The sequence below is a fragment of the Camelus dromedarius genome, chromosome 1 (genome assembly GCF_036321535.1).
Source record: "Camelus dromedarius isolate mCamDro1 chromosome 1, mCamDro1.pat, whole genome shotgun sequence".
Lineage (NCBI taxonomy): Eukaryota > Metazoa > Chordata > Mammalia > Artiodactyla > Camelidae > Camelus > Camelus dromedarius.
In genome coordinates, this window is record NC_087436.1 from 18,663,397 (window position 1) to 18,689,459 (window position 26,063).

Genomic DNA, 26,063 nt, shown 5'->3' on the forward strand with positions numbered 1-26,063 from the left:
TTCCAACTCCCCACTGTGCCGAGATTTCTATGCCAAGCCATTGGATGCAACTTCTTCCCTCTTTCCATGGCCACCATTTCTAATCCTCTCCACCCTACTTCTCTCGTACATGTATTTCCCCACACTCTGTTTCTACTTCAGAGGCTGAGGTGCAGTGGTTTATGGGCATATCTCTATGCACATCCGGGTGACTGTCATCCTGAAAGCACATGACGCCACGCTTTGGCCCACCCTTGCACAAACATCACTTTTAGGGGTTTCCTTCTATTCAAAAGCCCATCTTCCTATGGATGACACTCTAAGGCATAAATGAATCATTAAAGAATATAATTATTAAATTCTGTACTTCTAATCTATATTGGGATTTAGTAATTGGGGATGTTTTTGGATGCTAAACACAGATACAGTCCTTTAATTGTTTTGGCATTGTTATGAATGCAAATATTTTATATACAAATTAATCTACTTGGCTAAGTTTTGCATTCCTTGAAAATTCAAGATATCAGATAATGTAATTTTTTCACAAGTTGAATCCATTATCAGTTTAGGTTATAAGTGTGAATATTTGAAAGGGTCTCCTAACTCTTTCCCCTTCCTCTCCCCTGTTTTTGTCAGTCTTCTCCTGAAATTAATGATATTATGTCTGTTGCACAATTAAAAATCAGATAGAGTAATTGCTTGATAAACTTAATAATAGTGTTTCTTTAACATTGCCATTTGCAAGGCCCTTGTATGCTTGAAAAGCATGAAGGTAACTGGTGTTTATTTGCATCCTCTGGTTCCTTCTGCTTTACATTTTATTGTCTGAGACTGTCTGATTCCATCACGAGGTGTATATGTGTGTGTGTACGTCTGCGTGCGTGCACAAGTGTAAACAATGGCTAGAAGAATTTCCACTTTTTGGTTTATTTCCTCTTTATGCAACGGGTATAACTCTAGGCCTAACTCATTTTTAAATTTAGGAATCTGTAAATGCTTTAGCAGCAGCAATTTGGCAACTACAATCAGCTTCTCTGAGAAGGTTATTTAGGGCAAAGAATGTTACTTAGGGGTAGGGAATGGCATCCAGACAAGAGCTGCACATGCATGTTGGGAACTAACAAGAAGTATGAGCTCCTGGGTGTTTCTGAGAGGACTGGCACTCAGTAAGTACGAGAAAAGTCCAGTACAGGCTGGAGGAAGAAATCCTGAAGTTACAGAGATAAGCTAGGAAACATGGAAATTCAGATGTGTAGTGAACCCCTCTTCCATGCCCTCAGCCCAGCCATCTGACACTTGCTGCATTGCTTTTCAGTTGTGTTTTACATCATGCTGATACATGAAACAGTTTCAGTACAACCTCTTTCAAAGTGAGAGAAAGGGAATAAAATGTGAATAGAAAGAAACCTTTATCATGCACTTTCCTTGTTCTTGTAACATTACTACAGTCTAATCAGTAAGTTTGGCCTGCCCCAAAATGCAGCCCTCACACAGTCTACTTTCACTTACTCTAACATGACTCAATGCAACAGTCTCTGTCTGGAGACACCTTAGAACTGAGTATAACAGCAATCGATAGAATTGTTAAACACAATGACCTGTGTGATTTGAAAACTCATGTTTCTTTAATGATCACAGTAGATCCTTTAAACCATCCTTCTCTCAATCCAATTCTTCTAACAGTCAGAGAGACAAAGAGGCTTCATGCATCCCTTTAATAGCAGGGGAGGTAAAGAAGCTTCACGTATTCTTTTAATAGAATGTTCTCCAAGTCTATGCATTTTTCATAGGTACCTAAACACAACGGTAAAGTGAGATGGATGGCTACTCATTTGCCCTGCAATACAGAGATAGCTTGACATGGTCAGAGGAACTCGCGGTCTGATATGCGAGACTCCAAAGCAGCAGACTCTCACAGCAGGAGGCAGCTGTGGAGAAAAGGCAGGAGGGCCCGGAGCTCACATTGCTCAGAAGGATTTCTCTTGACTCTCTTGGGCAAAAGTCAGAGAAATAAACAGAAACACCTCATGGTCTCCTATCCTGGAGAAGAGCACTGATAGGAGAAAGCAGAAATAATCCCTGAATATTATGAGGCTTTTTTGTTCACTCCAATGCTTTTCTCTTTTCCTCTGGAAGAAGACTGAAATGACTAAAGAGTATTTTTTTTTAACCCCAAAGGTTTACTTTCTAAAATTAATGTTGGTTGAATGACTCATTACATGAGTGTGAGAAAAACAGGAATTATACAAATGTATTCCTGCAATGTAAAAACACATCAAACTGTCCACATTGTTTAGAACTACAATAAGGTATATAAAGTACTGGATTCCTGAGAGGGAAGAAGAATCATAAGGGCAAATAAGGATGTCTTAATTTTTGTCCATTGCTATAGGAATGTAAAAGAAAGTTTTATTTGAATTTTCACCAAATTTGGAGATATTCCAGGTGGTCTGACTTAAAATGTGGCTACGGAATAGAAATGAAGTTTAGTCTGGTGAATGGCAGGTAACACCTCAAAGAGATAAGCAAGTCTCCTTCCCAGCAGGTATTGATGTGCCAAGAAGCTGTTTTGCACATGGTCGGATGGGAATTATTAATTCAGAGACAGTTTATATTATTCTCCCGAGCCATGATGGATTGGTTAGCTAGTTGTATAAGTATGAACAATCAGTGTTTAATACCCGACACTGTGACTGTGAATGGGTCATGTTAGCATTTTCAAATCTCTTATTAAAGAGAGATGTCCTAACAAAAGGCCAATAGGCACATGGAAAAATGTTCGATATCACTAATTATCAGAGAAATGCAAATCAAAACTACAGTGAGGTATCACCTCATACCAGTCAGAATGGCCATCGCTAAAAAGTCCACAAACAATAGGGAAAATGATGGAGTCCTACACTGCTGGTCGGACTGTAACTTGGTGCAGCCGTTATGGAAAACAGTATGGAGGTTCCTTAAAAAACTGAAAATAGAGTTACCACATGATCCAGCAATTCCACTCCCAGGCATATATCCGGAGGGAACTCTTAATTCGAAAAGATACATGCACCCCAATGTTCATCGCAGCACTATATACAATAGCCAAGATATCAAAACAACCTAAATCGACAGATGATTTGATAAAAATGTGGTATATATCTACAATGGAATACTACTCAGCCACAAAAAAGAATGAAATAATGCAGAAACATGGATGGACCCAGAGATTATCATTCTAAATGAAGCAAGCCAGAAAGAGAAATAAAAAATCATATAACATCACTTATATGTGGACTCAAAAAAAAAAAAACAAACAGACACAAATGAAGTTATTTATGAAATAGAAATAGACTCACAGACAGAAAACAGACTTATGGTTCCCCAGGGGAAAAGAGGGTAGGAAGGGATAGCTTAGAAGTTCGAAATTGCAAATGCTAACTACTATATATATAAAACAAACAACAAGGTTCTACTGTATAGCACAGGGAACTATATTCAATATCATGTAGTGACCTATAGTGAAAAAATATGAAAAGGAATATATGTATGAATATGTATGGCTGAAACATTAGCTGTACAACAGAAATTGACACAACATTGTAAACTGACTATACTTCAATAAAAAAATTTTAAAAAGAGAGAGATACTGAGGAAGCCAAGTGTTGAGTTCATGTAATATTTCATGAAGAGAAAATCAAAAACTTTTGAAAAGGAAAATAATTAAAGTTCTATAGCTTATGATAAACATTTTAAATTAATTACACATTTTCAATTTTTGCCTCATAACTGGGTTCTGAAATCCTGCTTTAAGTTCAAATAGAAAACACATGTATGTATTCATGCTATTCTGTGGAAAGAGACGGTATGTGATTTTTAAATTTTTATTTGTGGTCTAATTTCCCCAATTTTGCAAACAGTGTCCTGGAGTCATTTTGAGATGAGTTTTCCTTGTAATGCTCAAAATCCTAATGACTGTTCTCGTCTTTATTGTTAGACCACTGATGTTCCTGGTAGGCTAGTATAATTTCACCATAGTTTGAGTGTATTTACTGGAAACTGAGGTTATTGTTCCTCTTAAACCTAATCATGTCTTCATCTGACAAAACTTTCCATTTAAAGTCAGATTTCAGAATATTATTGCCAAGAATAGTTTTGTTTCTATGGACAACACATAGAAGAAAAAGAAAAAAAAAAGGCTAAGGAAAGTGCTTTCCCTGGGCTAGGAATAAAGACATTCCAAAACATCTGGCACAGATCATGTAACTTCATTTGAATTTTAGTTCATTTGGATTCTTGCAGCAATTTCCCCCTCACAACCACTAGACCAAATATGGGATGTCTGATTCCCTTCAGCTTTAGTTGTTTTGGTACCAAACAGTCCCCAGAGCAAGGTGATCACCCTAACAGTAGGTGGGATCTTCCTCCCCTACTCAGGCTCTAACTTTGCCTGATTGTCTTTGGGTCCTTATTGCCTGGCTCTGTGGCGGACACACAGCGGGCACTCCATAAATGTAAACTGAAGCAGTGAAGGAAGCAACAGTGAAACAGGAGGCCTGTCCTAAACAGTTTTAGTAACAGTGCTCAACGAGGTCACCCCTGGCTGGCTATCATGTGCACCCCGTTATCTTGAAGTTGCTCAGATAACCGCGGGGAGCCAGCACGTCATCCAGACAGTCAAAATTAAATTGGCCCTCCCCGTTTCAAGCCATACTGTGGCTATCTGGCTTCTGAACAGCATCACATTGAAAAGGTAACTGAAACTGAAGATATATATTTATCTTAAGTACTTTTTGGGCTCTGTAGGTCTCACCCTGGAAACTGACTCAGGAAAATCTACTGATCTTTTCCCAGATTGCCCATCCACTCTGCAAGCTCAGGGCTCGCAGGAGAATCTGATTCATGAAAGACCATGACTTTGAAGAATCATCCCTGAAATACTATTTTGGTAACAATTAAGTTAGAAAATAAGTGCAACATTTAACAAATAAAATTGTACAATGTTACCGAGTTTTAAGATAGCAGTAACTGCTCTCAGGAAAAACAAAGACTAAAATTCCAAAGGTCAGAAAAGTCTGCAGTAACTCTCCTAACTGTGGAATCAGAGCATACATTCAGACCTGCAAATGCATCTGTGGTTACTTCCTACCTTAAATACATTGATAGGGAGATCAATGACCACATAGATAAGGTCTCCAAGGGCAAGGCTGGCTATCAGCGCGTTGGGGCCATTCCTCATACACTTGTTCTGGTAAATGATCCTGAGCAGGGTCGCATTCCCCACCATTCCCACGATGAAAATAGTACATGATATCACAGTGTTAATGTATTTGAAAGCGGAAGTAATCTTCGTCTGCTGTGGGCAATAGTTGTGCATGGAACTGTTGCTGGGGAGGGCCAGATTCGTGGGTCGATGAGTTGTGACCACGAAGCTGAGTTCTGTCCCACGAAAAGTGGTGAAATCGTCCACGTGCGTACTGAGATTGGTGCTGTAGCTCTCAGGATTATCACCGATTACACATCCAACCAGCGCCACCCAAAAGGACAGCCTGAGGCAAAAGGCTTCCATCTTGATGCACATTTGAGGAAATGTCTCTTACTATGTTGCTCTTACACCCTCCTTTTTTTTGTTTTCCCACCTGGAAAAAGAAAGGAGGAAAAATCATTTTGGTTATTAAAATCCAGCTGCCAGTAAGACTGTAGTCAATGATAATTACTGCTTCAATTAAAAGGCAGGATGTATTTGGTAATTAGATAAGATATATCTGTGTCAGGTTACCCCATGGCAGAACAAAACCAGGGAAGATCAAAGCTCTATTAGGGCAAGTTATAGCTCTATTTTGATTTCTGTCTCTGTCTATCTCATCACTATCCGTAAGTCTATACTTACATCTAGATTATAATATGGATAAGGATGTGTCAGTTTTTCCTTCAAGAAGTAGATAAAAAGTTACTTTTTTCTCGATGTTACACCTAGGCTGATAACCTGAATTACAGAAACTCTTCAAGAGTTGAGACACAGTATTTTATTTATTAATGGAAGAGAAAAGACATTGTATGCTGAGTGAAAGTTATATAGTATTAAGACATAAAATCACCAAATTCTGTAATTAACAGTTCAGTATTGCAACACGTGTACTGTCTTGCACATGGTAATTAATGAGCATGAGAATAAAATGCAGCACAGGTAGCCATTTAAAAGTGTTATAAAATGTTAATTTAAAATCAGAACTCTGGTTAAAAGTTGGGGGGGGTTGGAAGGCTACACTGGGAGTTCAGGATTTGCAGATACTAACTACTATACATAAAATAGATAAACAACAAGAACCAGGGAACTATATCCAGTACCTTGTAACAGCCTATAATGAAAAAGAATATGTATATGTATAGCTGAATCACTAGGCAGTACACCAGAAACTAACACAGCATTGTAAACCGACTATACTGCAATAACAAAAAATTTTTTTAAAAAATTAAATAACTTGGAAAATAAAAGAAAAAAATAAAATCATAACTTTAACATCATTAACATTTAACAGTCTTAGTCAATTAAAAATGATATGATTGGTAAAGACAAAGTATTTATTTTTTGAAAATCTGGATGATTAATGTGTACGAGTCACATCTTCTGATAGTTTCCGATAGGAGTTTTTTGCTTTTCCATTTGTCAGAAATTATTGTCAGGATATTTGCCAATGAATGAAACTAGGAGTAGTGGACTTTCCCAGGCCAGGCGTACTATTTGGTTTTTCTAAGGACTATCGATCCCATGCTCTCTTTCAAGCATCCTTTATAGCTACGTTGATTATGACTAGTGTCTGTGCTGAGCACTTCACATGCATGATGCCATCTAATCCATACAATGACCCTGTGAAGCAGATACTTGGCTCCATTATAAACACAGAGAAACAGGTTCAGGAAGGTCAGGTAGCTTGTTGAGGCCGCAGGTGGTGGTGGCCCTGCTGTGATTCGAGGAAGGCAGGTTAGCCTGACTCTGAGCCCGAGCTCTTAACCACTAGACCATACTCGCTTTCTTGCACCTGAAGTGTTTTAACAATATCTACAGATTTCTGAAGAAGCAATAGACTTGGGAGGGTGGTTAGACATTTTCAAAAGATCGTTTTGTTTTTTTGACTTGTTTTGTTTTGTTTTAGTCACTTGCAGAGAGCAAGTGGTTCTTCTTGTCCAGAAAGTCTAGGTTTCTATTTTAATCCTTAAATAAAAGCTGCTGGGAAATTGAGGGAGGTTGGCAGTAACACAATAATCAAAGGTAAATAAAAGTGGTTCTTCTCATTTTAATATTTTATACGTTTTCTTTTCTGTGAGTTTTTGTGAACCTTTCAATGAAGGTCATCAGCTCATTTATGATATAGTGTGTGTGTATGATGAATACACCCAGGTCATAATTCAAGTTTTAAGAATTATGTCCTTTTTAGTCTATTCACGATTGATAACCACTTTTCAGAATTTTGATAATTATCTTGGTTATCAGTAAAACTTCGGGCTTAGTCAATATATGGATGAAAGATGATTTGTTCAAGTTGTATAGAACGTCTAAAGTAAATATAAGGTGCAAATACTGCAGACTTTTGCCTTCCCCAGAGACTTTCCCCAGGAACCTGAATTAATAATAACTTTTTACATATAGTAGTAACTTATTATATATGTATTTGTTATCTGACCTGAGATTTACAACTTTAGGTAGTCAGGGGGCAATATCCCCATTCACTCATGAGGAAACTGAAGCTTGAAGAAGTTAAGTCATGTTTTTGTGGCCAAGAAGTGGCAGGACAGGTATAATGCCTCACTTTACTTGGCTCATGGGACTCGATTCAGTCTGATTAAATGATTAAAATATCAGTTTTTCTAAGTTCAGGGCATCCTGGGTATACACTTCTGCCTAGACTTACTTATAAGTAGTTTTTTCCCACTTTTTACAGTTTGGAGTATCTGACCAAATATTAGTAGACCTACGAAATGACACTATTTCCATTCTGCAGTGGAGACCAGGGCTCTAAGAACAAAGCATACTCTAATTCTTCTGTTGAAGTCAGAGATGGAAAAAAGGAAATCTTTCAATATCTTGGGCTGTTTAATGACTGAAGCTTCCTAGTTTCCGCTGAGAATGAACCTTCAGAAGTAGTTTTTTTTCATAAGAAATAAGAGAGAGATGGCCTTTTCCAGAAATGAGATGGCTCTTTGCCCATTACAGTCTGCTAGGTGGATATTTAGGGAACTGACCTAGCTATCTTGAGTGTACACTACTCTCAACAGTACCACTCGTGTTTGAACATCAGCATGTTGGTTTGTTTGGTCAGCTGATTACTGCGGAGCTGAGGAGTCCAAAGCTATGGGTTCTTATCAAAGTGTGAGCCAGCTACCATGAAAAGCACCTCCTCCAACAATGACGCCACCCCAGAAGTCACTTCTGATGACATCTGTCTCAGCTCACCATGCATATGAAGCTGAAGACCTAAGGGATACTTGGCAAAGGCACATGGCTGCCCTACCATCATTGACTGAGAAATACAAAACTAAAGGAAAGAACCCTCTCAAACGCAAGTTCCTCCAAGGATGAGTCTGTAGCTCATTTCCATGGATCTAAGCCACGCGGTGCTTCAGAACATGAGTCATAATCGGTCATAACTCTAGTGAAGCATCTCAGGTTCAGACCTGAAGGACATGGTTTATATATCGAGCATTCTTCATATTTGGGGTCTAAGGATTTGCTGGAGTTCAAAAGCTATTATTAAGCAAAAGGACTGAATCCTTCCACTTTAACCATTTAACATCTTTGACTCAGGATCAAAGTTCACCTGTAATTAGTAATTTGGAAATTCCAACCTGACCAAGATGGCACAAGTTTAGAGGAGCTAATTTACACAAAATGATTGCCAAGCTGTTTCTCAACTAGTTAACCAAAACAGAGGGAGTTGGGGGGGTCATTAATATCTACAAATAAACTAGCAGCTTTTAAATAAGTTTTCGTTGGTTTGGTTTTGTTTGGTGGCCTTTGCTTGCTGGGTGAGAAATTAGTACCTCTCCTTACAGATGTCTGACTTTACTACGCCTCCCAGCCCACCCCCTCCGCCGCCAAGTCTATCCCGGAACGCCATTAGGATGGGGTTAACAGAGACTGATTATCTGGAAATAGCCCTTGTTTTCTGCAAGTGAAAAGGCAACAAGTGTCCTTTAAAGGAGAGCACTTAACAAAACGCTCAGACCTCCACGGGCCGGTTTCCAAACTAGCTGCACTGGGGGTTTTCCCAAACACAGGAGTCCCTCACACCCAGTGCCCCTGGCTACCCTCGGCATGCCCCGGGTCTGCGGGGAGGAGAAGCAGGCGGGTCAGAAAAGGCTGCGGGGCAAAGCCCACAAGTGGGCTTCGGAGCCAGCGACAAGCGCGTGATGCTCCACAAAGTTCTCGTACGCCCGAGAAGGGAGACCCAGGGAGAACTGTGGGTTTTCCTTTGACTGCAGATCCGACGCCCGCCTCGGGAGACTGAGAGACTTTCAGACAGATCCCCAAACCCCAAACGTTCCCAGAAGGCACCCCGCCGAGGAAGGCGCCCTCGCCTCCACGCGCCTTTGGGCAGGTGGTGCCAGCCCGGGTGTAGGAGGTGCCGGGCGCCACGGAGCTCGCGTCTCCTCCAGACCCAGGGGCCCGCCGGCGTCTCCCCCACCCCGCTTGGGTCCCCGGAAAGAAAGAGTCGCACCGACCGTGGAGCCTGGCGGGCGCAGACGGCTGCTCGGTGGTCGGCGCGCGGCGCCCGGGCGAGAGGAAGCCGAGCTGGCGAGGGTGGGTGGCGAGGGTCCCGGCTCCGGTGCGGCGGCGGCCCCCAGCTGCACCGCTGCCTCCGCTTCGGAAAACTTCCTGGGCACGGCTGCTCAGGGGAGGTCCTCCCGGAGCCGCCAGCCTCCGGGCACCGGGTGGGATGGAGCCTCTCCACCTCCGGTCCGCAATCGCCCGACCAAAGGCAGGACTGCGCGCCCGCACGCGCGAGTGTTCGCAAGAAAAAGAAAACTCCAGAGGAGCACGCCTCCCGTCTGTCCTCCCCGTCTCCTCCAAAAGCTCAGACCTACTCCAGTCTAGGGCGGCAAGAATGTTCTAACCTTCCAGCCCTTCTGGGCTGCAGCCACTATAAAGCACCAGGCTGCCGCCCCCTCCCCGGCCCTGAAGGGCTGGAGTCTTTTTAACTATTTCCTTCCTGAAGCGAAGGTGGTGGTGAGAGGGCGGTAATGGAGGGATGTGGGTGGTTTAACCGAGGAAACTCAAAACTTAGGGAGGCCTTGGAGAGGAACCCTTTCCTTCTCAGTAAGTGCGGGCAAATTCGATCTGGACGGAGCGACTGCAGACAGAGCCAGGGGCCAATCTTGGTTTCTCTGCGTTCCCTGCCTCTTTGCTTGGCTTCTGCGCTCCCTCTTAACCTTATATCAAGTTAAAGAGCCAAGGTGGACAGCAGTTTACTGGATTAAGGACGTTTTACTTCTGTCTTGTCCCTTGAAGCCAGCACCCCAAGGCTACATACTACTGGCCCGGGGCAAAGCAGGAGCCCCTGGAGAGTCTGTGGAAGGGTCCAGCGTGTGGCTTCTAGAAACGTTGATTCCTCAAGAAATCCAAACAGGGAGGGTGCAGATGCTGCAGAAGATGGGCCTCAAGGCCTTTATATGATAGAGATTTCTATCCTAAATGGGGCCATGAGAGAGGAGATGAGGGATAAAGGCCATTGCCTGTGATATTTGAGAAAAAAAATCGGGGGCTCCTTGAAAAGAAAATCCTAGTACACTGTTGGTGGGAAAACAAGTTGGTGCGGCCACTGTGGAAAACAGTATGGAGTTTCTTTTAAAACATCACCAATAGAACTACCCTACGATCCAGCAATTTCATTCTTAGATATATATCCGAAGAAAATGAAAATAGTAATTTGAAAGGATACATACACCCCAGTATTCATAGCAGCATTATTTATAATAGTCAAGACGTGGAAGCAGCCTAAATGTCCATAAACAGATGAATGAAATATATAAATGGTATACTACTCAGCCATGAAAAAAAGAATGAAATTTTGCCATTTGCAACATGGATGGACTTGGAGGGTATTATGCTGAGTTAAATAAGTCATATAAAGAAAGACAAGTACTGTGTGTTATCACTTACATGTGGAATCTAAAAAATAAAACAAACTAGTGACTATAACCAAAGAGAAACAGACTCACAGATGTAAAGAACAAACTAGTGGTTACCAGTGGGGTGAGGGAAGGAGGGAGGGCCAAGATAGGGGTAGGAGATTAAGAGATACAAACTACTATGTATAAAATAAATAAGCTACAAGGATGTATTATAACACACAGGTAATATAGCCAATATTTTATAATAACTATAAGTGGAGTATAATCTTTAAAAATTGTGAATCACTATGTTGTACACTTAATACTTATATAATATTATAAATCAACTATATATACCTCGATAAAAATTACAATATGAGAGAATATTTAATAATCTGAGTAAATGGTCAATATCAAGTAAAGAATCAAAATAAAACATTCTATAGAAAAAAGAAAACTCAGGGGCTCCACAGAGCGGGCCTGCCTGGGAGTCCTTCAGAGCACTGCTGGTGTGAGGCACATTGTGAAAATGTGAGTTTGGAGCAGTGGTCATGTTCTATTACAAACTGTTCTGATTATCAACTGCAGCTAAAGAAAATCACCCTAAAATGGTAGTGGTTTAATACAACCACATTCATGTACCTTACTCATCAATCTGCAATTTGGGCGGGGCTTGGCTGGGACAGCTCATCTTTGCTGGGGCTGAGGCTTCACTTCTGAGATAGTTCGCTTTCTTGCTAATGAGTGTTGGTTGTTCTCCATGTGTGTTTCCCTGCAAAGTGGCTTATGTTTCCTCACAGCATGGTGGCTGGGTTCCAAGGAGGAGTGTCCCAAGAGACAGGAAGGGGTAGCTGCCAGTTTCTTAAAGTCTGGGCCTAAGAACTGATACAGTCTCACTTCTGCAGAATTAGTAAAGCAGTCACAGATTCTGGGTTCAAGGTGAGGGAATATAGACTTTGCCCATCAGTGCAAGGCATGTTGAAGGACTTGAGGGGCATGCTGTAACACCATCAAAGAGATACAGAATACTGCCATTGAAAGGGACATTAATAGTCATCTAGTTCAACGGGACTAGGTATTACCCTGTGCATTCATCTGTTCCATCTACAGCTACCCCATGATGAAGAGTCAGTTATCCAGAATAATTAATAGCTTTTATAAGTGCCTTAGTTTGCATTTTAAAAAGGTGCCCTTTCAGGCACATGGCTTGGCAAGCTGACATTGTTCTCAGGGAAGAAAAAGTTCCCCACCAAGTTTCAAACCTTGGCATGGGAAACATGGCTGGATTTTAGCCCATATTCACCCTGTGACCAGACACAGTTGGACAGTATACAACCTGCACAACTGAACATGTCAGTCTATTCAGTCTTTGGTAGAATACATCCATCAGCCCCTACGTGCTGGGACAGCTCATCCTACTGTGGTGCAGGTCTAATTATTCAGATTTCTTTCTTTACAGTCATTAGGATGACTATTATCAAAAAGCAGAAAGCAACAAATGTTGGCAAAGATCTGGAGAAACTGGAACCCATGTGCATTGCTAGTGAGAATGTAAAATAGTGCAGCAGCTGTGGAAGAGTTTGATAGTTCTTCAAAAAATTAAACTTAATATTCCTGTATGATCCAGCAATTCTGCTTCTGGGTATACACCCCAAATAATTGAAAACAGGGACTTAAACAGATATTCATCCACCCATATTCACAGCAGCATTATTTACAGTAGCCAAAAGATGGAAACAACTCAAATGTCCATGTATGGATAAATGGACGAATAAAATGTGGTGTATATACATGAAATGAAATAGTATTCAGCTGTAAAAAATGAAATTCTGATACATGCTACAACATAGATCAAACTTGAAGACGTTAGGCTAAGTGATATGTGTGATGCAAAAGGACAGATAGTGTATGAGTCCACTTAGATGAAGTAGTTAGAATAGTAGTATCATAGGAACAGAAAGTAGAATGGTGGTTATCAGGGACTCGGGGGATGGAGGAATGAGGATTTATTGTTTAATGTGTTTCAGATTTTCAATTTGGGGTGATGAAAATGTTCTGGAGATGGATGGTGGTGATGGTTGCACAACATAATGTCACAACCATATACTTAAAAATGGTTAAAATGATAAATTTATATTATGTATATTTTACCATAATAAAAAAATTCTTCCTGACATTAAGATGAAATCTGCCTCCTTATATGATTACCTGCTGATCTGTCCTTTAAATTCATAAAATACGTTTACCGTCTCTTCTGAGAAAGACCTTCAGATATACATAAATATGTTTATGTGGATCACCAGCATAAATCTGACTTTGTAAGACATTGGGATTGCCTCATTCTAGGTGAGAGCAACACGAACTTTCCTTCGTTGTCACAGATTTATTTCCTCATCTTCTCCACTTTACTTTGGGGAAAATGACTTCAAAGGATTTAAACCAGTTATCATTGAAATTAACTGCCTCCCCATAAATACTCCTCTCCCCAAAGCCAAGACTTTAAATACTTGACCCACTTCTATATTCCCTGCTTTGTACTTTTAATGAACATATATAATTCATATATTTGACTATGTTTTTCAACTCAACTTCCAAAGGATATTTCTTTTCCTTAGAAGTTAGGTTGGATGCAATCTGCAGATCTTCTGGGTTTCAGGGAGACTTTCTCACTCACACTTGACTTCTAGTTCAAGCAGCTCATTAAGTCAAGCATTACTGTGATGGCAGTTACAACGACTTTTCTCAGTGTCATATTATCATTATTGACGTACTGACCAATAATTGCTGAAGATTAAGAAATACTCAAGATAGCACTTAAAAGCCAACTTCCCATGTGTCCTTGGGGTAGATATTCTTATGAATTTAGGTTTCTTGATTCACATTTGCAAATCCATTTCACAACTGCTAATTCCTTAGCTCCTCAAACTTGGAACCCAATAAAGGATCTGAGTCTCATAGTATTTGCTAGGAATGTTGTGTTCACTTTAGGGCTCCCTGGGGGCAATAAAACATGATAGCTTCAGAGAAGAACCACAAAGATAAAGAGAGGCTGGACAGCTGGTTGTGAAAGGAGAAATATACACCAGATCCTCAACCTGTCACTGCAGCACTGGGCAAATCGTGCCTGAGACTCGCTGTTGGCAGCAGACGTCACTGACCTGGAGGAGGAAAAACAAGCCCTGTGAGTTATAGGTCCATTTTTAATTAAAATTCACTATAGGCAGTTTGTTTTCAAAAGGAAATATTACAAAATGTTAGTTTGTTGATCGGTTACTGAGGATTCTGAAGTGTTTTCTTACTGCAACAACATTGCACCTGGTGGTCAAGACTGCAGGGTGTCATCACAGTGTGCGTAAGGCATAACGTAGCCCAGTGTTTTGTAACCTGCTGGTGGCCTCACTGGAGGCCAGTCCATCTTAGCATCACTAATGATTGGGCGAGCAGATATTAGTGTCCTCTGATGACGTATTCTACCTGTCCAAAAATGTTTAACTTGAATCAAGACTTCAGCTATTCTTGTTACCAGGAAAGATAGGAGACAGACACACAAGTTAAACAAGTACCATGAGGAAGCAACAGACAAATCTGGGAAGTATGACATTTTACAGGACAACTAGCCCTGTCGCTTCAACAAGTCAGTCAATAAAAAAGGGATGTTTTTCTAGATTAAATGAGACTTGAAGGAGCATGACAGTCAATGACACTGGCCTGGATTGGATCCTGATTTGGATAAACCAACTGTAAAGTCCCCCTTTTTTTTTTAGAATTGGGAAAATTTAGATTTTGGTTTAGGTATTAGATGTTATGAAGAAATTATTAATTTTATTAAATGTAAAATTAATTTTATTAAATGTTATTATTTGGGGACATATAGAAGAATAGTCTTATCTTTTAGAGATTCTTTTAGGGGAGATATAATTTACTGTTTTAATAATTGAAGTATAGTCAGTTTACAATGTTGTGTCAGTTTCTGGTGTACAGCATAATAGTTCAGTCATATTAATTTACTTTTAAGTACCGAAGCAGAAACAAAATGACATGAGTTAAAGAAAAAGAGTAAAAAGTACCCAAGTCTTGACACATAATAGGAGTTCAATAAATGATAGCTCTTCACTTTCATTTATTCCTTCCTTGTTTGTCTGGTAGAGCAGAATAAACAGCATCACATGACAACATGGGTGATTTCCGGAAAGTGTCAGAGCAGTAGGACGAAGCTGCCAGGGTGACCAGTGGCATCCAAGGAGCTACAGTGTGAAAGCTAGAAGGGGATCTGGTGCCTTAAGATGTCCAGGAGAACAGTCATCCACAGGAGAGTTTATTCAACCCTGTAACAAGGATCCCTTTAACAATGTGGGAGGGGCCTGAGGGTTCCAGAGTTTGTTAGTGAGAACGAGAGGCCAAGATGGGAGCCAACGTGACATCATTGTGACTCTGACTCTTGCATGTTCCTTAGGCAGATATTGGGCTTGGGAACTGTGGGTTGCACTTGTAATAGAAGAAGACAAACAAACGAACAAAAAGCCTGATCTTGAATGAAGGAGACTGAATGAAAAGAGGTGTGCTGTGCTGCACCCTGCAGGCTTTCAAGCTCTGTACTTGCCTAGCCTTGAGAACGAAGAAAGAGCCTGGAGTTGGCGACAGAGACATCAGTGGTTTAATAGATGGTAGATCTGAAGCAAAAGGGTCCTGGAGTGACACCCCACCGGTGGACAGCAGACCTCGGGCAGAACAGGGCAGCAGCAGTCTTTGCTCTTGGGGGAGCAGACAGTCTAGCAGTTATAGGGGGAACTGATAACAGATTGGCTCATTGGTTACCAGGGAAACCAGCAGAGGGGCAGGGCATTCTTACCCCTTGGGCTAAGTACCTTCATAGGGGACAGAGGTCTTCCCTTTGATCATATTTGCTATTATCCTATTGGCCAAAGCAAGTAACATGGTCAAGCCCACAGCCAGTATTGGAGGAGGCTAGCCAAGGGCATGGAAAGAGAGAGGAGGAATTATTGCAGATATTTGGACAAACACTCTAATGCAACTCAGAATTTTTTTTGGGGGGGGGTGGTGCAGATTGAATCTAGGGGATAAAGTGGGAAGAGTCTGAAAATGACTAAAATTTCCTGGAGGGAGTTCAGAACTCCTCATCAATATTTATTGAGTAGCAAACTGTGTCTCAGGTTCTGTGCTGGGAACAGAGATTTTAAAAAGGAACAAGAAAAAAAAAAAAAGAAAGAAACAAGACCCTATCTTAAAGAATCCTCCAGTCTAATGGGGGAAAATATATGCAAGCTGCTTAAAGTGGTTTGGATAGAGCTATCTGCTAGATATGGGGTTGGGAAACATTTTCTGTTAGAGTCTCTAGTAAATATTTTTGGTTCTGTGAATCCTACAGCCTTGTCACAACCACTGAACTCTGCTGTGATCACAGGAAAGGGGCCAGAGACAGTATGTAAGCAAAGTGACCAGGTAAGGAAGATGGACAGTGAATCCATTAGGGTGCCTGGAAAGGGAAGCTAGGTTTGGGGGCGGGGGAAGAGGAGCTTATAGGAAAGAAGAGGAATTCAGCTTTTAAGTAGCTTGAATCTCAGGGCAGATGAGGGCTTCAGGCTTGAAATAAAAGAGTGTAGTAATCAGTAATGGAAGCCAAGAATTGGGTGCATTTCATTTGGAGGCAAAACGTGAAAAAGAAAAGGGCAAGCAGGATGAGCCTTGTACAAAGCATTCAGTTGGGCTAAGCATCAGCTAGAAGCTTGTCAGAGAGAGAGAAGCATCCGAGAAAGCAGCGGAGAAGAAGGGCAGTGTCTGTGACACAAAGACAGAAGGGAGTTTCGGGAATGAATGGGTGGTCAAGGGAGGTCAGGGGGAAGGAAGAGTGGGACCGGGTCACGGAGATGGGCAATAAGGGGGATATTGTTCTAAGGCTGTCAAGCTGAGCCTTTAGGCAAACTTTTCTGCTTTACACACATTCAAAATAGCTTGGTAATTAGAAACAGCGCAAAAAACCATGCAGAAACATTGCTAAGTAGTGAGTATAAATCTTTTTGCTAAATTTATTTTTGTAATATGTGGAAGAAAAATCAACACCGTCTACAATTAGCATGGACTACATTAGGCTTTTTTCCGTAACTTTTGGAAAAGGAATTTTATTGGGAAACAATTGTATTTATATTTTTATATAGAGGTGAACAAATGACAAGGAGGCTTGCATGGAAGGTAAAATTGGAAGCAAAGCCTCTTACTAATTCCTAATTCACATTTTTAAAATGTGAAGATGTTTTCCTCCACCTTAACTGAATGCTGAGTTAAAGAAATAATTGAGACGTCTGGCTTCTCATGTGTATTAAATTTCATGTGTATTTCATTGATTAAATCTGAGTAATGTTGAATGCAGAGTATGTTCTGTGACAAATTTTTTTTTCCGAATTTTTTCACCTTAATTTTTCAACCAAGGCTTTAGGATTACTGTTCAGAAATGGATGTCCAAAACTGGTTGATGGGTTTTGTGCTGTAAAGAATTTAGAATTCAGATTTCAGAATTCTCTCAATGAGCCATTGCCAACAGCTCAGTCGTCTCCCATGGATGAAGCCTTCATTCCAGGTGCCCCTTTTTAACCCCTCAACTGGAAGACTAATGGGTGGCTTTGCCTAAAGGAGGATGGATGGATTAGACAGCACCTCAAGGGCATTTGTTTACAGCTTTCTGATTTGAATATATTCGGGTGGACATCTGAATTCGTTTGCTGGGGCTGCCATAACAAAATACCACAGACAGGATGGCTGAAACAACAGAAATTTAGTTCTCACGCTTCTGGGAGCTAGAGAGCAGGTCTGCAGTCAAGGTGTCAGCAGGTTTGGTTTCCCCTGAGGCCTCTCTCCTTGCCTTGCAGACGGCAGCCTGCTTGCTGTGTCTTCACATGGTCCTTCCTTGTGTGAGTAGGTGTATGTCCTAATCCTCTCTTCTTACGAGGACCCTGGTCCCATTGGATTAGGGTCCACCATATGAGCTCATTTTGTCTTAATTACCTCTTTAAAGGCCCTAATTCCAAACACAGTTACATTCTGAGCTGTTGGGGGTTAGGAGTTCAGCATATGAATTTTAGGGGGGACACATCTAATACTTGCACATTTAATACCTGCATCTAATTTTAAGGGGGACACAATTCAGCCCATAACAACAACTAATATTTGCACATCTAATACTTGGGTCTTGAAAATGGCAGCATGGTTTTGCAGACATGGAGCACCTACACTCCAGACTCTGTAGCTCTATTCCAGCTTGCTGTTTCATGTACCATCCTTTGGGTCTGAGTGGTTGAAATGTTGCCAGTTTTCTTTATGTGCTTCGCAAAGGTCTATATTTCTGTGAAAGTATTTTAAAGTGCAATTATAGACCTAATAACATTCACTTCTAAATCTTTGATTATCTCTAAAATATAAAAGCTTTTACCTATTGAATCTATTTGTGATTTTATTAAATGTTGATTTCTTCTCAAACATACGAAGTTCAGTTTTGATATGTTCCCGAAGGACTTGTTTTCTGCTCTCCCCTTTTGGTCAAGCGCGCATAATATCTTCTAGGTGGGTGTTTCATCAACTTTTTACAATTCACAAAGCTTTCTGTGGTTAAGCAACATGAGGAAACGCTGGCATAGGTAAGGCTCGAGGATGTGGCGATGTGTCATCAGTCACTATTTCAGTAAAACCATGTTGTTGTGCGTCACTACAGGTAAGGCTTAGTCATGCTAAAGTTTTGTGATTTCTGTCCATGCGAGACTAAAAAAAAAGTCGTATCTCAAGGATATTAAATGTTAGCCGTTGCTTTTTTACGACATTTTAAGCTCCTTTGCTTTGAGCACTTGCCTGCTTTATTGCTTGGAGATGCTCTTTTTTTTTTTTTTTCTGGGAGCTGATAATATTTCCTTAGAACATTTAAAAAGTTGTGGGGTTTTTTTTTTGTTTGTTTGTTTTGTTTTTTTGTTTTTGTTTTTGTTTTTGATAAGGGACTGGTGGGAACTAACTTAAGAGGTCATGTGAACGGCTCTGCCCATCGCCTCTTCCTGCCTTTATTCAGAGCCGGCTCTACATTCATAGAACCGCCCATCTACTCTCCCATCCCAGAACCCTGCAAGGATGTTTCCTGTCTTCTACCTTGAACTACGGGACACCAAGACGCCTGCATCAGTATTGTAAAGTGAAATCCTGCTAGTCTGTATTTATCATTTGTTATAGGTCCGGCCCCACTTTTGGGCCTGTGTGTTCTCTGACTTTAGTCAGGCACATCTATTTGACGACTCTCAAGCAAGTGCTACCCAGTTCCGCCCTCTCCTGACACCTTGCCTTTGCATTTGCCACTCACTCTGCCCAGAGTGCTCTCCCAGGTCCTTTTCAGAAACACACTCATTCTTGCATCACAGCCTCTGACTCACCCCACCTGCGAGCTCTTTCCAGACAGCCAGCTGAGTGCACTTAAACTCATCACTCCAGAGGTTAGAATGTGTCCATTTTCTGTCTTCTAGGTTCCTCAGATGCTTGTTTAATTGTATTCTTTTTTTGGTTTTCTTTATTGAGGCTTTATAATGGAAGAGAATATAATATATACAGTCCTTGGTCCTACAAATTTTAAAATCTTAAAGGGTGAACATGTATAGAGATCATGCTGCCTAGGGTGGAATATTTCCAGGCTAGGGAATTGGGATTTTTTGGGGGGGGGGTAATAATTTGCATTTAATTCACTTAACTTTTTCATGTTGCATTTATAGTCAACATTTTTTTAAGCCTCATAACATTCCTGTAAGAAAGATAGGGCAGGTATAGGCAAATCTTATTTCCTTACCAGAGTTTTTCTGGAAAATTCATCATAAGGTGAATCATTCTAAGGAGATCCTATTTCCTCCCCCGAAGAAAATGTTAATTTTTAAGGTTGCATCCCTTACTAAAGACTCCCATTTATCTTAGAGCTATTCGTAAAACAGTATAGTAGGTGCTCAATAAAAACCTGACAAAATGCTGTCTTTTTAAAAATATTTCTTCTTTTTAAAAAAATCTTTTAAAAAACATTTTTCTCCTTTCTTTCTTTTTTCTTTTTTTTCTTCCTTTTTTTTTTTTTTTTGTGGGGGAGAGGTAATTTATTTATTTAGTTAGTTTTAACGGAGGTACTGGGGATTGAACCAGGACCTTGCATGTGCTAAGCATATGCCCTACCACTGAGCTATACCCTCCCCTTGTCCCCAAATTTCAATAGTGTCAGCTGAAAAGCCTTGGTTCACATGTTCATAGTGCAAGTATTTTCTTTTCTTTCTTTTTTTATAGTGCAAGTATTTTCTTTGATACTGGGTTATATAATTCATGTGTTTCTGAAGAAGCCAACTGTGACCCATGGTTAAAAATAACTAAGATGCTCACCCTTAATAAGTTCCTACTATTACATTTATATGTAAGATCACTTACAGGTTCCTGGCATTTCATCTTTATGGATATCCCACAATGCATTTAAAGTGTCTGTAAACTACACAGTCTCCTAGTCTTTCAGCTTCTAGGGTTCCTCTGGCTGATCCTGATGCACTGAGGGTACAAAGCTCCGTAGGACACACTGATGTCCTCGTTTCATATATTTCCTTCATCATAGTGGGTACCGGTATATCCTGGAGACTCCTGTGTGTGTATCTATGTCTGTATCTATATCTATGTATCTGTCTATGTATATTTTTAATGTGAATTCTCTGCTTTAATTAATATGGCTTTATAGGTTTTTTTTTTCATATTTGCTAGGGAAAAATCTCTCATAATGATTCTCTTTCAATTTTTAAGTTGTTTTTCTTTCCCTGGTTACATTCACTATTACAAATAAACTTTAAAATCAGCTTTTCAATTTCCATTGAAAATAGTATGGATTTTTGTCAGAATCACATTGAATTTGTAGCTATCAATTTGGCAAAAATCAATACATTTACCAATGAAATCTCCCTATGTATAAAATAATAATGTATTTTGGTGTTTATTCAGATTTTTGAAAAGGTTTTTCAGAAGTATTTTATAATTTTCTTATACCTTTTTGGTTTGGTTATTCTTAAATATATGAATATTTAAATTTAAAATTGTTATTATAAATATATTTTTATTTCATTTGATAGTATTGTTGATTTATAGTAATGTAATTATTTTAGTGTACCTATCTTGTATCTTGATCCCTCAGGAAACTCTCTCATTAGTTCCAATAGTTTTCAATGGATTATCTTGACCTATAATTATTCAAAGCCTTGTCTATTTTTTCCCTAATAGTTATACTTTATTTTCTTTCTTGTCTTATTGCATTATCAAAGAACTTCAAAATCAGTTTGGATAATTGTGATGATTTGTCTTTTTCTTAATTCTTATCTTTTACCCTTAAGAATGTCGGTTGCTCTATGTTTCAGATACATTCTCTTTATCAAATTAATAGTTTCCAAATAGTTTCTCTTTATTGTCAGCTTACTGAGAGTTACAAAAGAATTGGGAATGGATATAAAATTTTCAAGTTTGTGTATGTGTGTGTTTGTCCACTTATCCAATGGTTCTTTAATATGTTAACACGGTGAATTCTGTGAATTAATTTTCTAATGATAAGCCAGTCCTTATGTAAGCTCTATTTAGTTATAATGCTTTCGTCTTTTACTCTATGCTACATTTGACTTGCTAATATTTTAGCAAAAATTTTAAAATTTACATTCATAAGTGAAATTGCTGTATGGTAAGAATTGTAAACTTAAATGCCTAGAGGAGACAAATTTGTTTTAAAAAATTAAGTAGAGTAGATAAGGATCACAAATAGAAGTGGAGACTGCAGGAATAGGAGAATGGATATTGGGTCTCATAACGTGTATATTCAGCATTGACAAATGCTCTCTAAACAGGATTATTGGCAAGACAGGTACGTCCTGCAGCATCCAGCTAGTAGCATTTATTATTTGTGTGTGTGTTTGTGCTATCCTCATAGAATGAGTTAGGAGGCTCGTTTTTAAAAATATCTAGAGATACTGTAAATAAAATAAAGACTATTGGTTTTATTGAGGCAAATTCACCCATAAAACAGTCTGGACCCGGTGCTCTTTTGGGGGCACCCCTCCCCCCACCATAATTTTAATTTGTTGTAAGATTATTATCCAATTTGGGTTTACAACTTCTGCTGGAAGTCTGGATGTTTACGTTTTCTAGGAACATGGCATTTCTCGTTGAATTTTAAAATTTCTGTGCCAGCAGACATGCTTTCTTTTAGACTGTGTTAGCTGGGAGCAGCTGTGCCGGCTGAGACAACCCAGGATTGCCAGTGCAGGGAATGGGGGTGGAAGTTACTCCTTTCCTGGGTGTGTGTGTGTCTATGTGTGTGTCCATTGTGGGTGTCTGGAGCTCCCTTGGCCTCAGTGGTGCTTCCATTTCTTGCCCTGTGTTAGGAGCCCTGCTCAATGAGATCTTCTGGAAGCAAATATCTGAGCCAGAAGATTTCCATAGATGGGGAGAAGCAGGGACACAGTTGGCTCAGATGTTTTATAGGTATTTCTTTAATTGACTACCCTGATAATCTCCTCCTCATCCACTCTGCCCCTCACATTTGTGGATTCAGAGCTCACAGTTTCTCTCTGATGAGTCCTTAGAGATGAATGTCTTTCATGGCTGTCTTTCCCACACCTATTGTGTGTTACAGTTTTTTCTGGTTTGGATTTTCCATCAGTCTGATCTCATCTGCTTTTTATTTCCTCCAAGTTTCTGGTCTGATTATATCTTTTCTTGTTTCCACTGCTGTTAGAAATTTATTCTTTGAAAATATATTTTGTAATTTAAATGGGTTTTGGGAAGGAATGAACATAAGTATTTCTTGTCAGCATGAACTGAAGGCTTTCTGGGCTCTGTATAGCAATTGCTTGTTACTTTTTTAGACCCTTGTTCAGTCTCTTGTCTAATGAACATACACTTTTCCCCTCCTCTAACTGTTGAGCAGTTAATATTAGATAAAGTTTTTAAAAAATTGTTTAACATTGTGGTAGGAATGCAGCATTGGCTGGAAATATTCTTTTAATCGCTTCGAAATCTTTAGACACCTTATTACGTTTGAACCATGAACTTATTTGAGCATTAAAAGTTTTGTGGTTTATAATTTTTCTTAAAAAAATTATAAACGCTATGGTCTTTGGAATAGTCCATTCAGTAAGACCAGTATGGAATCCAATCACTAAATCAGCTGAGAAAGGATTGATATATAACCCATTGGAAACAGGATGGTACTGGTGAGTCGCTGTCTTCTGCTTAGATACCCAAATGGAACATAAGTGATGTAATGAAAGGCTGTTGGATTGGAGTTTGAAGTCATATAATTGGATTTTGCCTTTAGCATTCCTAGCTTTGGGAACTTGAGCAAGTCCCTTAAATTTCTGAACCTCAGTTTCCCCATCTGCAAAATGGCAACAATACTACCTGCCCATCCCTATCTTACAGGTTTGGGGAGAATGAATATAATGCTCCCTTAAACCAAAATTAAGTAAATGTCAGTCAGTATTAAGTGTTCTCATACCTTACCAACGACTATTTTCAAAGATTAGTTTTTAAAATCAATAGAATTCTTGACTTCCTTAGAGATGAAGACAATTTGAATTCAAAGATTTATTATTTTTTATTGTGAAAATGAGACCTTTTTGTAGGAGACAAAGACATATGCAGAATAATCAGTTCCTTGTTTAATAAAGTAGCACAGTTCATTAGATCTGATGAAAAATAGAGGTTTGTTTTCATCAGTGGTTCAAAATTATGCTTTCCAAAAGGAACCAATTTGGAGATGTTTTCATAGACACATCTGGATGGTGGGTTAGCAATGTTTAGAATGTGCCTTGTCTAAGTATACTTAATTTATTTTGGCTGGCTAAGCCTTTTCTCTAGAATAGACATTTAGATCTCACCTTTCCTTGGTTAGTTCCTTACAATGACATTGTCAGCTGAAGAGACTCATTCTTTTAATCAGAAGGCCCAATCTGGCAGTCTGTATGAGTTAGTCTTCAATTTGAGAATTTTGCCAGGCAGGGAATTGTAAAAGAAAAAATTTGAAGTCAAGCCATGAAAACTCAGGATTCATTTGTGCCCAGCTAATTCACCAGGGAAAATAACCTTGGGGTATATTTACTGCAGAAGAAAATTAAGCATTCTAACGGATCAGGATTAAGCCTTTGGAGAAAGAGAGGGATTCGTTAACAAAAGTCCTTCTCTCCTGTCCAACCTTCCTGTGACCTGAAGTTATGGAAACAAAATGCTCCAAAGAACAAATGCTGTTGAAAGTTTGTTTGTGGTGGTTGAAGGGGAATGGCATTCCACAGAAATGGAACAGAATAACAGATGCCTCATGGAAAGCCCAAGACTGTCCTCTTTCTCGGTGGCGAAAATGTTAAAACTTCAAAAACTGATTTTCTTGGTCTAAATAAACTTTTTAATTTTCCAAGCCCTTTGGGATAATAAATAGATTGCATATGTGTCCATTCAAACCTAGACAATAATAGATGAAGAATGTGAATTAACTTGGAACACCTTAATGTGTTTTTGAGCATCACAAGCTCTGTCTTTTTCCTTGTGATACTTTTTAATGTATTGGGGGAATATTTTTTTTAAAGGAAAAAAGGAGGATTACTCTATTGACTGACTACTCAAAGAATGCAATCATCCTTGACTTCACTCCCCACACACCCCCCAACCCCTACCAATCATGGTCCTAAGTCTCTGTTCCATTTACAAAATATCTTGAAAGAATTGTCTGTACTCACTATCTCCAATTTCTCTTTCCCTGTTCTCTCTTAAATCCACTAATGTGAACTAGCCCAGACTAACTGGTCATGTATGACTATCCGATTATTTTTGGTAGATAGTGGCAGCCACCAAGAGAGGCAAGAAGAGGTTTGCCCTTCCTTCACCACCTCCCTACCAGGTTACAACGAAAGCAAGTTTCAGAACAAATTCTAACACATGTGCAACATTTGTTAGCAAGCAGGCACAAAGACGGTACACAAATCTCAAATCGTTGTCCACTTTAGGGTGTTCTGATCACAGTTTGTTTGGAAATTAAACCAAACATGACAACATTCGAGAGGCACCGTTCAGACAATTTGAATTCCCCAAATTCAAAACTGGACACAGGACCAACCGGAGATCTTGGTGAGGGTGCTATCCTGAAGTGTACAGGCTACAAGGCGTGCCAGACTTGTGTCCCACCTTCCTGCAAAGTGCAAGAAAATACTGTAGGCAACCCACATTATTGTGGCTATCCCTAATGTCACCTATGGAAGCCTCCCCAAACCTTTGTAATGTTCATAAGCAGGATCTCTGGTGTTAATGGTAGATAAAAATAAATGAAATAATTTTAGTAGCTTCCTCTGTAGTGTGGGCTTTGTAGTTGTGGCTGCATGAGAATCACCTGGAGGATCTGCTGAAACACAGTTTGCTAGGCCCCCCACCCTAAGTTTCTGATGGGTGGGGCCTGAGAATATGCATTTCTAACCAGTTCCCAAGTGATGTTATTTCTGATCTGGGGTTCTCAGTGTAATATTATGTAATAATATGCTCAGGTAGACTCGAAATTATGATTGCAGTATTTCCTCTCAAGTTCATTTGATAAACTTAGAAAATGGTGTATTTCATCTACGTTTGGAATCCTAATTCATTAATTTTTAATCCCAATCTTTTCTAACATACATATTTAAGATGATAATTGCCCCCTTAGGTATCACTTTATCGGCATTGTGCAAGTTTTATGTGCAATATTTTTGTCAACATTCAGTTCTAAGTATTTTATAATTTCCAGTATCATTTGGATTTCTCCAATGAATTATTTAGAAGTCTGGTTTTTAGTTTCTAATTGTATTTTTTACAGACCTTTAAGTATTGATTTCTAACTTTGTTGCATTGCCGTCAGAGAATACTGTCTATAAAATATCAATTCTCTAGTATTAGATGAAACTTGCCTTGTAGTATAAGGCATGGGTAATTAAGGTTTC

The 26,063-nt window shown here is 39.6% G+C and overlaps 2 protein-coding genes across 2 annotated transcripts in view; one reads left to right on the top strand and one right to left on the bottom strand.

Moving 5' to 3' along the window:
• The window catches only part of EDNRA (endothelin receptor type A), a 62,767-nt gene extending 52,488 nt beyond the window's left edge, over positions 1-10,279 (bottom strand). The window contains exons 1-2 of the mRNA XM_031465155.2: positions 9,679-10,279; positions 5,108-5,597 (exon numbers count right to left, since the gene is read on the bottom strand). Of these exons, the coding sequence (XP_031321015.1) occupies positions 5,108-5,539 (432 nt within the window). The 5' untranslated portion in view covers positions 5,540-5,597; positions 9,679-10,279. The remainder of the gene's footprint in view (positions 1-5,107; positions 5,598-9,678) is intronic.
• Positions 1-26,063, top strand: part of TTC29 (tetratricopeptide repeat domain 29) — a 646,928-nt gene that overhangs the window by 27,582 nt on the left and 593,283 nt on the right. The gene's annotated exons all lie outside the window — the stretch shown is intronic.